A 15,319-nucleotide genomic window follows, 5' to 3' on the forward strand; every position below is an offset into this window, starting at 1 on the left:
TGCACTGGGAGCATCCCTCCACCAGCTGCCACTTGCTGTTACCTTCTCCATGTGTCCTCCAGGAAGGGAAACTATTCTAAATAAAGCCTGAAAACTCAGAAGGTGCTGGTCTCTAGATAAGCAGGGACATCTGTACATGACATCTGTACGTGATGGGACCAGAGGGGTCTGCTTTGCAATTCCAGGCTGACCAGCTCCTTGCCTGACACTGGCTGCCGATGCAGCTTGATCCACTAGCTCAGGGCTGAGCATGCAGGTTTTCTTGGAGAAGAAAGGATCATTTCAGTTTAAGGATACAAGAACTTTGCCTTCCCCTTCCATGGGCTGCTGCACTATTGAAAATGGGAGTTTCATTTCTGGTTGAATTCGTCAGCTTTCAGGCGCTGTATTGTACTCAGCCTTCATCAGCCATCTCAGGTGTTTTTATACATGGTGCATGAGCTCAGGTTGCTACTTCATGTGCTCTGCTATAAACTGAACAGTCCTCTTAAGTCCCTGGTGCACATCAACTCCATTTGCAGACTTTCCTTTATCTTCCCCTGTGCTTCACGAACATGGCTGCCAAAGCTGCCCGCAGTACAGCAGGGCTTCCCACAGCTAAACTGGGCATCCATTCTGTGTCTGCTTGCGGTTCTTGGGCGCCCAGGGATGGTGCCCACTCAATCTGCCAAAGCCTCATGCAGGGACCCTGTATTAACCAGAAAATAATTAAAGAGGGATGCATTTTTACTCTGAATGGGCAGAAATACATCATTTTGCTGTGCTGACCTTATCAGTATGTGTATAGACCCTTCTCCTGCCTGGGCTGCACATCATAGAATCATAGAATCATGGAATGGTTTGAGTTGGAAGAGACCTTAAAGCTCATCCAGCTCCAACCCCTGCCACAGGCAGGGACACCTTCCACTGGAGCAGCTGCTCCAAGCCCCTGGCCTTGAACACTGCCAGGGATGGGGCAGCCACAGCTTCTCTGGGCACCCTGTGCCAGTGCCTCAGCACCCTCACAGGGAAGAACTTCTGCCTTAGATCTCATCTAAATCTCCCCTCTGGCAGGTTAAAGCCCTTACCCCTTGTCCTTTCACTACATGCCCTCAACTAAACTGCATGGTAAGATCTTGCTGTTTCTACTTTCACAATTGAGTTAATAGTACCTGAATGTTTACCCAGCACACACATGGCTTGGGAAGACAATGGAGAACCTGCCTTTGGAGGGCATCTCAGTGCCTTTGCTAGTCACAGCCTCCAGTGGCTTTAGGAAGCCATCCTTGGGCTGCAGTTGTGAATTGTGGGATGAAAGATGGTTCGTGCAGTCAAAAAGAGGAGGGTCAGGAGGAAAGAAATAGGGCTAAGCAGAGGGGGAAATGACTTTCACTCCTATCATCTGTTTGCCCTCTGCTGGCTATTTTTGTGGCATTTGGTCTCTTACCCTGCCTGCTGCTCGCATACTTTAATGTTAATAAGTTAGTAAGATGTTAATATTAATAATAAGACATTAATAAGACATTTTAAGTTAATAATAATGCTAATAACATTAACCACTAGTGAATAAAAAGCCAGATCAGCTTTGCTTTAGATGTTTAAACTGAGAGAAAGCGAGATGGTCCCTGTAACCCCGAGCCCTGAAGACAACTGATGCACAGGGACTGGAGGCAGCCACAAGCCCTGCAAAGGGAAGTGCAGAGCAGCAGCAGAGCCCGAGGTGTGGAGCTCTTGTGGGGATGGGTGGCTGGAGGCCCCCCCCGGCAGAACGAGCGAGCTGCTGCCAGATCAAAAACACAGCCACAAGCAAGGGCTAGAGGAGAAAACAAGCAAACCGCAGGGCATGAAAGAGACACCGGAGCACACTGAGGGAAGGAGAGGCCAACTCTGCACCAGGAGCGGTTGCTGGGGTTTTTGGTGTGTGCTTTTTCAGTTTCCTCCTGTGTCATGCTGGTGCCAGCCTGAGGGAGAGCTCTCTGCAGCCATCAGCCACTGGGGCTTGGTGATGGAGGGAGTGAGGGGCTGTTCCCCAGGCCAGACTTGGTCCTGCAGGCATCATTCCATGGAGCAAGACTGCTCGCTGTCCTCTTCCCGTCATAATGATCCAGGGATCATTAAAAGAAGTCAAGAAGGAAATTAAACTAGTCTAATAGGAGGGGGAGGTTAAAATGAAATGGAAATCAGTGTTCACTTGGGAGGGAGCCCTGCTCCTCTGCTGATAGACATGCTAATAAATTAAGAATGCCTGGACTGTTTCTGGTACAGATGCCAACTGGCATGAGATCGTCTGGGCTATTAAACTCACTTAACCTCCAAAATGAACTGGCTGCAGGCCAGCCACTTAACGGGAGTGGTCCCTGGCCCATGCTATCACCTAAATGCATCCCAAGAGTAGCTGGGGAAAGCGAGACTTGTCCTGGGCCAAAAATGTGTCAGGAAATGTTCTAGCAATTTAACAGGACTGATGAGTGTGTTTCAGTGCCTAGGGACATTCCCTGACACCACTTAATTTATGAGTACTACCATCAGATACAGCTGGGCTGCTTGTAAAGAGGCTGCGGGTCTGCTACAGGCATCCACTAATGAGAGTGGCCTGCTCAGTTAACATGGCAGAGCCTTGCTTCCCAAGATCTGTACTCCAGAGTAACATTGCCTGTGATCTGGCCTGGAGGGATGTGGATACAGGGGGAAAGACACGGGAAAATACAAAGTGGCATGCATGAGGGGTAGAGATAAACAGGGAGAGAGAAAATGTGTATGAAAGAAATGCTAACTGAAGGCAACCCCTTTTCCCCACTGATATGTATCATGTAGGTGGTAGACATCCTATTGCAGGTATCTGCCACAGAAATACAAAGATTAGTGTGAATGAAGTAGGAATGCAGAACATATGAAACCACACGAAGAAACAGAAAAACAAAGATAAATCAATCTGCTTCTGGCAAGCTGAGCAAGGTCAGCAGTTCACCGGTCCCACGGTGCTCTCGTTGTGTGGTTTTGCTCAATAAGCAGGTAGCAAGAAGGTGAAAAGCAAACTGAAGCCATAAGGTGACAGGAAAATAGAAATTCCCAAGAAAACAAAACGATGGTGTGTGACTCAGCGATTTCAGTCACTTTGATCTGCTCCATTACCTTTAGATTTTATATAAAGTCTAATAACTTTGAAGTATTCCAAACCCAGCACTGACTCTGTTAATTTGCAGGTATTACTTTAGAGCCGGGTCTGACCTTTGCTGCTGGTGCCACTGGGATGGGTGATGGGACTGTTCACAGTGGGAGCAAGGTTTCTTCTGTCGTCTCAGGAATGGCTCTTACTTAGGGCCTTATGCCAGTTCTTGGTTATAGATGTTCCTGCAGAGTCAGATGTATGCAGATGCCTTGTTGCTGTCCTTTTCTTTATTCTGTAGCATGGCCCAGCAGGCTGCCTGATCACTGCTACTGCATCCTCTTAGAAGTGATTTCCAGTCACACACACTGGCCTCTTTGGTTTACTATTTCTGTGCAAAACAGCTCCAGCTGGGGCTGGATAGGTTTTTTGCTCTGCACGAGGTGAGCCACAGATCTTCGACTGTGCCTTTGCCATCTATTTCTCTTCTAATGGTGCACACAGCTGCTGCATTGCTCTTGCACCTGTAGTTTCCATATGTGCATATGTGTATGTCTATCTAGCTGTCAGATTGTCAGTCATGCTAGCCTGATTTCCATGTAAATGTACTGCTGATGTTTTTGTCTACTTCTTGATAGTTTCATGTGCTCTGATCGTTTAAATTAATTTCAGTGTTAAATTATCCTCTAATAGAATATATTCTACTTAATATCACACATATAAATATTGCATAAAACTATCCTTGCATTTCGTTTTGTCACAACTCCAGTATTCAGTCTATCATGCTCTTGGCATGGGGAGTGCTTGCTTTTGGACAGGTGAGATGTTCTGTTTCTGCTTGCTCCCAAGCCAGTTAATCTGCTTGGCTTCCTTTTTGTGATGTATCTTGGTTTAGGGATAGAGAGCTCAGTAGTCTCCTTGCACCAGCAGCCTTTCATCTTCTCAGCCCACCCAGCTGAAGCTGACACCAGCACTTGCTATGTGCTACAGTCAGATACCTCACCTAATTTGATGTTAGCTCCCAGATCCCACTTCAGGTTTTGTTCCCATCAAGGCAACTTCTTTCAGACCTCATTCCTCCCTTCTCCCAGCCTTTTTGTTGAATAGTCGTAAGAATTCAAACAAGTCTTTCCAACAACATCAGACCTGGTGGTTATTGAGATATTTAAGGTAAGAAATAAATTAAAAAAAGAGAAGAAACTAAAGAAAAATATTAGTAACAGCCTAAAGATTGCCTTAGTCATAGAATCACAAAATCACTGTCCTAGTTTCAGCTATTTTTCTCCTTCCTAGTAGCTGGTGCAGTGCTGTGTTCTGTCTTTAGTCTGAGAACAATGCTGATAGCACACCAATGTTTTAGTTGTTGCTCAGTGGCACTTACCCCTATCCAGGACTTTACAGTCTCATGCTCTGACAGGGAGGAGGGGCACAAGAAGCCAGGAGGAAGCAGAGACAGGACACCTGACCCAAACTAGCCAAAGGGGTATTCCATAGCACAGCACATCATGCCCAGTATAGAAAATGGGGGGAGTCACCTGGAACGCCCACATCGCTGCTTGGGTCAGGCTGGGTATCTCTTGGCAGGTGGTGAACAATTACATTGTGCATCACTTGTATTTATTGTTGTTTTCCCTTGCCCTTTCAGTTTTATATTCTCTCCCCTTGTTATTTCCCTTATCATTATTAGTAATAGTAGTGTTATATTATACTTTAGTTATTGCACTATTCCTATCTCAACCCATGGGGTTTACATTCTTTCGATTCTCTTCCGTATTGCACCCAGAGTGAGGGAAAAGGGGAGAGTGAGCATCCAGCTACGTGGTGCTGAGTTACTGGCTGGGCTTAAACTGTGACAGTCACACACACACTTGGATAGCAAGGGACCTCTAGAGGTCTCCAGTCCAACCTCCTGCTCACAGCTGGGTTGACTCTAAAGCTGCAGCATGTTGCTCAGGGCCTTATCTGAGTATCTCCAAGGGTGGTGATTGCCTGGCATCTCTTGGCCAGAAGTCTTTCTTTATGTCTAGTTCCTTGCTGCAACCCATAGCTGCTGCCTCCTGTTCCTCTCCTGTGCACATCTGGCTCCTTCTTCTATGTAATATCTTTTAGATAATGGGAGACTGAAATAAGATCCCACCTTGGCTCTCTTATCCCTACCAAACCCATCTTCCTGTCTCTCCCTGTGCATCAGGTAAGGAGGTTCAACCTCCAGACCATCCCACTAGTCCTCCATTGGACTCTGTCCAGTTTGTTGGCATCCATCACTGGGGGCCCAAAACTGGATCCTGTATCCTAGAGTAGACCTCAGGTGTGCCAAATAGAGGAAAATATCTACTTCCCTCAGCCTGCTGGCTGCGCATTTGCTAAAGCAGCTCTGTATGTGTTTAGCCTCAATCACTGCAATAGCCCACCATAGAGAAGTAAAAAACCCTACAGAATTCTTGGCAGTAAAAACACCTGCAGTCCAGTGAGTGCCAGAAACCTAGGGAGGAGGGAAATGCTATGTTTAATGTCAGACTCTAGAGGGAACACTGCAGCTGGATCCTTTGCTGAAACACAGGGCTCTAGTGATTTTACCAATGAGTTTCCATTTCATTGCGCTGAAGGATGGGTGCGTGCTGACTGGGAACATGGATCCTATGCACTGAGGTCTGAAAATCAACCATTATTAACAGAACATTCGGGTCTTCCAGGGTAGCATCCCTTACCAGCGACAGCATTTCCAGCCCTGCAGCCTGCAGCAGTGAGCAGCATTCCCACAGTGATGGAATTGTGCAGCATGGTGGTGAGTGGCACGCTTGCCATCTTCTTGGTTCCGCATCTGGGTAAGTGCTCAGCTCAGCAACAGCTCCCCCCCAGTTCTTGCAGCCTTCCCACAAGCCTCACAACCTGTGGGGTGCTTTTATGCTCTTCCCGATTTGCCATGTAACTTACCTCACATGGTTTAAAGCACACTCATTCCAACCATGGAGCTGTGACAGCTGCCTTCTTACCTTGTCTGGCTCATCCCTGCACTGCCCAGTGGCTCTCTGTGGGGCCATGCAGTGGAGCTTAGGCCAGAGGAACCTCTAGAAACAGAGGGTCCCTACATCCATGTCCTTTTATTTCAGAGGCACCATGGACAACTCAAACTTTGGGATTTAGGTTGCTCCCAGCCTTTCTTCTGAACCTGCCAGTCAAAACCAGGGTGTCTGGAGCATCACTAGGTTTGGGGAGCTGCCCTGTAGAAATGCAGGAGAAGGGTTTCTATGGAAGCCAGGGTGCACACAGAGCACAGAGTGAAAATTACTGCCCTTCACACCACCTCCAGCTGTCAACGCAAAACAAGTGTGCTTCTCATTACAGATTTGCACTTACAAATGTGATGCTACCAGTTTGCTTAGTTTGACTGCTGATGCTATTAAATTTAAGTGGCCTTTTTAGTGCTCATTTTCCAAGAGAGGAAAGAAGCCCAAGCCTGCCCTTCTTAGGTAATCACCTTTGAGTCCTCTGGTTGCAGAGGAAAGACTGGAAATCTTTTATGCACCCTAGAACCAAAAGCAAAGCAAAAGACCCCAACTCTCATGAATAACATTTTTAATTTCACAGTGGTCCGAAGTGTGATTATCAAAAGTCTGTATGGGCAATGCTGTGGTTTACATATGTTATTGGAGAAATATAGAACTTGTGGAAACCCCTCCATTAAACTCATAGAAACCTTTTATTTTGCACTTCTGTGGCTCTCTAGTACAAGGGTCACCTGGTGATCTGCAGGCTAGGCAGCTCTGAGGGCTTCCCAGCAGTTCCAGTCATACCTCTGACAACTCCATCTCTTCCTTTCAGTCTCCTGCAGGAGTCTTCTTTGAGGAAAGGAAAGGAAGAGCTTCTTCCAAGAAACTATCACTAATATTTCTTCAACATTATATTTCCTACTCCTTTTACTGTCACATAGCCCTCATTCCAAGAATAGGAACCTGATGTTAGGCCAGCCATCCCTTTTTCTTTCTTACTTTATCCTGTCATTTTCCTGGGCTCTCAGTCTGGTTCCATGCAAAAACTGGAGAAAGGGATGAGAAAATTTGCCAGTACTGCCTGAGGCCTTGACTGGGGAGTGAAGAAAGGCTGGCATATGCTGCCCTGCTTTTGCTATCAGTAGGACAACTACATCTTTTCCAATGGAAAAAGGTTGTCTCAGTAAAACTGTCAATATCTCAGAATTGGGAATGATGGTGAATCCACCACAATCACTGATATTTTCACTCTTTCTGAATGTATGTGAAACAGAATAACCATTAGCCAAGTAAAGAGCCCAAAGTGATGGGGCGGGAAGCTATGGAGCTGGAAAGAAGGGATGGCTCACTGGCTCATTGGATGGATGGATGGGACAAAGAAGTAAAAAAACCAGAAACTGAGGATAATCTTCCCAGTATCTGGGAAAGGGAGAAGAAACATCTGCTTCTTTTTGGAGAGATGTGAAATATTCACTGATCCAACCTTTGCAAAGTGAATGTATGTGGTTTTTTGGTGGATATTGACTTTCAGGTCTGATCCCCATTATGGCTCAGCAAAGTGAACTACAGATTGGAGTGGCAGGACAGACAGTGATCCTGAACTGTGGAAGCATACCTCATAAAACAGAGGTGACGTGGAAGTACAATAACGTTCTTATAAGGCAATACGGAGATAACTATTTGAAAGGTAAGGGTTCCAAGTCATCCTCCCTTCTCCCCAGGACATCCCTGGGAAACCTCTTCCCTCCTAACCAAGCTTATTTTCTCAAAAGGCAAAGCTACCATGACCAATCGATCGGAAATTGACCGCAGGAGTAAAAACCTGAAGGTGTTGGACTTAAGGCTCTCCGATGCTGGCAGCTACACCTGTGAATATGACTCTCGCATAGTCAGTATCTCACTGCATGTCTTTCAATGTGAGTGATTAAAGGGCTTTCATCCATGGGAAGGTGAGGAGGGAAATGGACCATAGGGCTATCAGAGTTCATTTCTCCTCCATATCCAGAGCACACACTCTCCATCTGAGTCTTTGCTGTGACACTTGTCCCTTTGTCACAGGAAAAGGGGTAGACTTACTGACTGCACCTTTTGTTCTTACAGTGACAATTTCTTCAGGTGGGTACTTCCTGGCGAGTGAAGTCCCTGAGCTGACTTTAATGCAAAGGTCATCCCGTTCTCTACCGGATCTCACTATCACAGTGTCTGACAGTAACAAGAACACAGTAAGATCAACACCCTCAGAAAACACAACCCGTCAAAAGTACATCCTGAAGTTAAAGAAGCTGGAGGCTACGGACAGCGGGACCTGGATGTGTCACATCCATTCAGACTCTCCATTGATTAATCAAAACATCCCCTTTGATGTGAAGGTATTAGGTATGCAATAACAACACAACTCACACGCATGCTCGGGAACCAGTGCTCTCTCCAGCTCATGAGCTGAGCTTTTACTTTTCAGCATCCCAAGCAATGATGCTCCAGGGTCAATTTCCCAGGGCTTCCAACACTGCAGCTTGAGGATTGCTTTGCTCCCTGAACCCTGTTCCACAATTGCTTCCATTTTCCTCTCCCAGCATGGTGAGGAGAGGATCCTCCTCTCCTTCAGACCTGTTTTTGTCAGCTTGGGTGAGCTTGGGAGCTTTGGTTCTTTAAACCTGGTCTCAGACACTACTGTTTAACCTTCCTGGGGTAACTCATGGCTTTTCTTCAACTCCTCCCTCAACTGAGCACAGTGTATCTCTCTCCAGCCCAAGGGTAGCCACAGGGAAGTGTAGCCTTGGCTTTCCCTGCCTCTATATTCCTTGTCTCTTCTGAATTCAGGTTTTCAGAATCCAAATTTGGAAAGAAAGTATGTAACTGTTGACAGCACTGTCATCTTGTCATGGCTCCTGAACTTCCAGAAGATAAAATGGAAAGAAGATTTCACAGGACAACTGAATTGGAAACAACAGGAAAGTGCAACCGCCCATGAGCTACTTGATTTCAACGTCACAGCACGAGGAGAGCAGCATGAGACCAAAAAAAGCAGTCACTTTTGGTTTGAGATACCTGAAAGCAAACCTGAAGGTACCATAAAAGTGGAACTCCCCAAAGTCCATTTCAACCACTCTGGGCAGTACAAGTGCGAGCTGGCATACAAGGGAAGATACGTGCAGAGCAGGATAGACCTGGTGGTGATGAAAGGTGAGAGAAAGAGAAGTATACCAAGAGATGAGGATCTGCAGAAACCTGGAAGCCACAAAAGCACGTGGGGACCCATGTCCCTATTGTCTCACTCATGTGCTCTCTTCTCTCCTCTACAGTCTCAGCAAGCCAGGCAGGGCCGCTCCTCAGAGGAGCTGAGATGACCCTGACCTGCCAAGTCTCTGGTCTGCTCCCACCCAACACCCACCTGCTCTGGGAACGTGTGAATGGGACACAGATGGACATCAAGAAGTCCAAGCAGCATGAAGTAAAGGTGAAAGTCAATGCTTCAGGGCTGTGGACCTGTCACCTCATAGAAGACAATGACAGGAAGATCAGCCTTCATTACCCTGTGGGTATGGACATCAGCATCATGCCCCTGCCTCCACCCTGAAGTCTTAACATTCTCTTTGTTTCTGAATACTTTTTTCCTTCCCCAGAGGAAACTCCTGCTTGGAACAGCTATGTGACAGTTGGAGCAAGTATTGGAGGCAGTGTATTAACACTTGGCCTTGCGTGCCTGTGCATCATCAGTAGCATAAGATGGCAGCGAAGAAGGGTGAGTGCCCTGGTCCCTGTGAAAGGTGATCAAACCATAGGAGGACTCTGGTTTTCTATGTGGGTGTGGGGCAGAACAGGTAAAGGGTCAATCCTTAGAGCAAACTGTTAGGACAATATGCAGATGTCAGGCAGTACTTCACTACCACTTCAGAGGAAAGCATTTGAAGCATAAAAGTATCCAATTGTTATTTATCCCTTCTCTCCTGGCAGCAACATAGAAAAAGGATGGCACAAGCAAGACAATACTTGCTGGAAAACAAGACATGTCAGTGTCAACGGTAAGTGGCAATGAGAGCACCCAGAATGGGCAAAGACTAGTTTCAGAACAGGGGGGCTGGATGGTAGAGCATGAAGAAACAGAGCTTGAGCCTGCTTGGTGCTGCAGTACAGCTGCACGTCAGCATTTTCAGCTCTTACTCACATGAAATTATGAGCTATGTTTAATGAATTTCCTGTTGTGCCCCAAACCCATGGTAGCACTGTGCTGAGAAGCTTTTGAGCAGAGAGGTTTCACTTGAATTACATCGATGTTTGAGAGATGTTAGCCAAACCCAAGCTGGAGCTTCTGAGTTCTTCAATGGGTTCCACAGTGGATTTGGGACCTGGATATACCTGTGGAGGTGGAAGGCACATAACCAAGCTTAAGGATGAAACCCAAATTTTAAATCAAATCAGGTATACAAATACAGTAGTGAAGCATCTATTGCTGATAAATGGAATATTAAATTCAACTTAATCTGAGCAGGACGTGAATACTTTTAGCCTGCTTAAATGCTAAGAGTCAGAATTCAAGAGATATTAAGGTGAATATTAAATCTTGAGCACACTAGGTTGTATGGGTTACTCTGTGAGTGAAACCCAAGCTCTGCATTCAGAGATGTGATTTGCTTAGTATGGAGTTCCAGGTTATGTGCCTTGGTCTAGTGGGAGATGTCCCTGCCCACGGCACAGTTTGGAGCTACATGATCTTAAGGTCCTTTTCAAACCAAGTCTATGACTCTATGTAACTGCAGCTGTGCTAGCACAGTGCTGGACTGCAATCTGAACTGCAATCTGAAAATGGCCAATAACCTCCTGGGAGAGAGGAAAGAGAAGATAAAACCACAGAACACAGTGAACCAGGCCCTCCCCCAAAGGCCTTGGGTGATACAAAACACACCATCAGGTCCTGGCCTTTTTCATGGGATCAAGGACTTCTTGGAAGAGAAACTGCCCTTTCCCAGGTCTTTAAGCTTACACGGTATCCGGATTCAGAAGCAGCTGTGGAGAAACACTGACAGCTATTCTGCCACTGGAAGTGGAGAGCTAAGGACAATATAAAGGATTGCAAGAACAAGTTCAGTCAATATTTAGATACAGAACTGGACTTCTGCTTAATTTTCACAGGTGACAGTGGCAAACTGTGACAGTTTGACCTATTTTTCATACAGTCACAGAGAATTCAGGGAGAATGTTTATTGGTAAATCCTGCTTCCCAGCTGGGATGTATATGCAGAGAGTTAGGTTCAAAAATATTCCTCAAAAAGGAGAGGACAAAGCCCATAGAGCTACATCAAAAACTAGATAAATCTGTGCAATACAAGTGCTGATACAGTTGTTCTTTAACTGTCTTTGCCAAGTAAGCAACTCAGTGTAACTGAAACCTAAATCTAAGCCATGTGGATGCACAAGTAACCATTTGAATTCCTAGCTACAGATGCAGGGACTCATTCTCTACTACACATACAAGTGTGGGGCTGGTTGCAAGGTATTCAGGTGAACCCAGTACTGCTGTCACTTGTGCAGTACTGATACTCACACAGTACTTTTCTTTTGCAGCTGGCACAATAAGTAGTATTGCAGCACCGGGGTCAGAAGGACTGATGAAGTCTCTGCTTGTACCTAAACACTGGGCAGCACATAGTGCTCTGTTAATCCATCTTTCTCCTGTTTTGATGCAATTCTTTATTTCTTCCTCATTTTCCACGGAGGGATGTTGTCTGGCTAGAAGCTGAGAGACTGAACAAGAAACCCTTAAGGGTTGTAACTGGTCGCCAGTTCTATAACAAGAGACACTGAATAGTATCTATCTATATATATATATAGATATACACGTACAGAGCTGTATTTTGCGCGTGCACTCAATTTGACCTTCTTATGGAACCAATTTTATGCAATTCTTTTATCTGCCTGAGCTACAATAAATTACTTTGGGGCCGGGTTAGTTTGGGTTTTTTTGCAAGATGGACCAAATCTTTTCTGAGGCACTTTTTTCTGCTCAAATTCACATTTCTCCCTTTCCTGCTAGGATGTGTAATCCTGATTCTCACCATCTCCCACCTCCCTGGTTGCCACAAGCCTTTCTTAATGCACCAGACCTCTGCTCTCTGTGAAATCTGTCCATCCTCATTTGCCTTTCCTGGGCAGCCTGAGCCCTACAGAACCCCCCAAACCATTCCTCAGGCTGAAGTCTTCACCTTTCCCATAGCAAGTCAATGCACGGGTGAAAACACCAGAAGCAGTGGCATAATTCAGGAATAATTCTGTTGAGAGGGCAGCTCAGGCTACCAATAGCTTCTGGAAACACCTGAAGTAGTTGTGAATGTTGATCAAGAAGGTAAGTTTGGAATGGGGTGACTAAGTCATTTCCTAGGAGAACAAACCAGCCTTGGACTGAGCAAACCTCCAGAGCACAAGGAACAGATGCTTCTGAGAAAGCCAATGAACATGGTTCTCGACGAAATGATTCTTTGTTGGCTCAAGGAGATGGGAAGTGGGAGTGTGAAGCCCAGTAAATGCAGGATGGAAGTACAAGGGTGTTGCAGAGATGCCAGAATGTCCTGGAAGAAAAAAACACTGTTAAAATCCGTACACAGAAGCCCTGTGTTTGCAGAGGTTATTCTACTGTCTGCCAGCAGTGGGTCAGAAAAGCCTCGAGTTCCTACAGCTGTCACTGCCTGCAGTCCAGATCTGTTCACCTGCACTGGGCTTGCTGCGCAGAGGCACAGAGGAGCTGTGGGAAGGGCTCCCCATGGCAGAGTACCCCCATGCAGGAGGTACTGGAGTATCACGCCGTTACTGAGAGAATGCAGGTGCCAACAACGGCAGAGATGACATCTGTGAGCGGGGGAAATCCTGCCCCCCACAACCCCATCTCTGCCCCTCAGTGGGGACACAGCCCCAGGCAGCTGTGGCAGCAGGTGTGTGCCACCACCAGTGTCATGCCTGCTCCTTCACCATCATCCTCATGCAAACAAGAGTGATGAAGACCTGTGCTAATGCTGTTTTCCTTCCCATAGTTTGTGCTTGTGCAGGCAGAACTACATTAATTTTGGAAAAGCTTTGGTCCATACCCATGGTGTGTAGTCATTCCTCCTGCTCCTGCTCCTGTCCCTGAACTGCCAGTGTACTTTGGGATTCAGTTGAGGCTCATCAATCTGCTAAACAAAGCATCATTAAGGCTTAAGGTCCATTTCAGGAGCTGTATGGGGGAAAATGAGCATATATCAGTGGTGCTCAATATAGGGATCATTATAAAGTGCTTGGCATAGACCCCACAACCAAAACCAACCCCTGCTCCTGCAGTACAGACCCTTCTCCTTAAATAACTGCTCAAGTACCCAAATCTGCTCCACTTTCCACTTGTACTGATGTCCAGAGGAGAGGGATTATCCTGTACCGCCTGATTGCTGGGTGGACAAAGCAGCACACTGCGTGAGCATCCATCACAAAGCTCCCCTGGCACTGCAGCCATCATCCAGCAGTTCAGATGCTCATCTGAAGCTCTGGCAGCTGAACCAACCACATCTGTACTTAAGAACACAAGCCTTGACTTTGTCAATCAGAGGGTCATCCTAATAAAAACTCCTTAAGATAACAGGCCCTACCTGGCCTCCATCACAGGGTGGCCTCTCACAGGGTGAGGACTGTCACCACGTGGACATGCAATCCTTAGCTCAGCAAGCCCAGGCCTGCTCTTTTCCAAGGGCTGGAAGAAACATGCTGAGTCCCCACAAGCAACCAAATGCTGTGTTCTCATTCACATAGATGCAGGTGGTCCCTCCATCCATTTCCAGGTAGCCTAGCTGGTATTACAGTGGATATGATGGTACCACTGGGATGCCTGTAAGTGTACAGCCGTGTGCACAGATGCACAGCTTCCAGTTCTCCCACCTGGATGAGTGTAACAACAATGATAAACCTGCCTCAACACCGCACATTTCCTCAGTAGGTCTGATTGCAACAGTCATGACCCTGCCCTACTCTATTTGAAACTCACCTGCAAGCACAAACCACAATATGCTGTCTCACAAATCTCTTTTTTCGGAAGCTCTCCTGTCTGTATCTTTTCACATGATGACCTTCTTTGTTCCCTAGATGACTGACTGCCCTGAAAGAGAGAAAAGTCATCCATAGAGCAAGTCCTACATGGGCTTTGTGTTCCATCTGAGTGTGATACTGAAAGCTTCAGTGTGGGCCTCAAGGCAGTAGGGAGGTGGAGGTACAGACCAGATAAGAACAAGCTTGCACAAAATGTAAGTGCCAATGTAGAGGTACCTTGTGAGTCCCCAGCTAGAGTGGACTCTAGTGACATCTTGCCCAGGCAATACAACAGCACATTCCCTTTCTGACACAATACACTGTCTTCACTGCCTGTGCAGCAGGTAATACTGTGGCAACAGCGCTCCTATGAGGCACTGAAGCCAGAGATAAAAAGCCAGGTGTCCTTATCAGATCACTTTTATATGGTCCCTTCCTTGTGGCATCCCAAGGCTTTATAGGCTGTGCTGCGCGTATCCTGATCCTCCTTCTCAGGGGGCATTGTCACAACTTCGCTAGGTGTGACAAAGCTGTGTCTACACCATGCAATGGAATAATGCCTCTGCATGATGCAAACCATAGTGATACACAAGTCTGCAAAGCAGCAAACACAAGGACAGACATATTTCATCACGTGGTGACAGCTCCTCAGTGTAGTCCTGAGCTGATGCAGGGCTCAGAAAAGCTTACCTGCCAATACTTAAGAAATGACAGCTGCAGCAGGAGCTCTGTGCAGCCATGTGGAACCATCACAGAAAGCAAGTTTAGAACAAACTGAAAAGTGCTGGTCTTTCCTAAGTATCAGGTACTTTCTGGTACTGCTTTTCCCCATGTTCCTGGGCTGCACAGGACGAAAAGCACATGCTTCTATCCTCTGGACACACCACTAATGCACATCCTCTGTCAGGACCCACAGACCTGCTTGCTCCAGCAGAGAAACCAGCTTGGACACAGCTGAAGATGCCCAGTTCTGCTGAACTAGAAACACATAGGCTGAAATAACCCCGGCTGTAGCCCCACCTCCCAAACCCCTCCTGCTTCCCAGTTTATTTCTGCCCTTTGAATGCAAGGCGAGGCAGTGATTCGGTGGATGCTGTCAGCCTGGATCTGCTGAGGCAGCCCATGTGACTCATGCTCCCTGTGGGCTCTGCAGTGAAGCACTCACATCCCTCAGCCTTCAGAGCCAAATGACCCTGTGTGT

The 15,319-nt window shown here is 46.6% G+C and overlaps 1 protein-coding gene across 1 annotated transcript; it reads left to right on the top strand.

The window, feature by feature from the left end:
• Positions 1-5,864: 5,864 nt before the first annotated feature.
• Positions 5,865-10,101, top strand: CD4 (CD4 molecule). Its single transcript, XM_031046862.2, has 8 exons — positions 5,865-5,910; positions 7,607-7,762; positions 7,848-7,991; positions 8,176-8,451; positions 8,896-9,258; positions 9,378-9,614; positions 9,699-9,817; positions 10,030-10,101. Exons 1-8 carry the CDS (start codon positions 5,865-5,867, stop codon positions 10,099-10,101), a joined length of 1,413 nt encoding a protein of 470 aa, XP_030902722.2.
• The last annotated feature ends 5,218 nt before the right edge of the window (positions 10,102-15,319 follow it).

Source organism: Melopsittacus undulatus, chromosome 2 (genome assembly GCF_012275295.1).
Source record: "Melopsittacus undulatus isolate bMelUnd1 chromosome 2, bMelUnd1.mat.Z, whole genome shotgun sequence".
In the NCBI taxonomy this organism is placed as follows: Eukaryota; Metazoa; Chordata; class Aves; order Psittaciformes; family Psittaculidae; genus Melopsittacus; species Melopsittacus undulatus.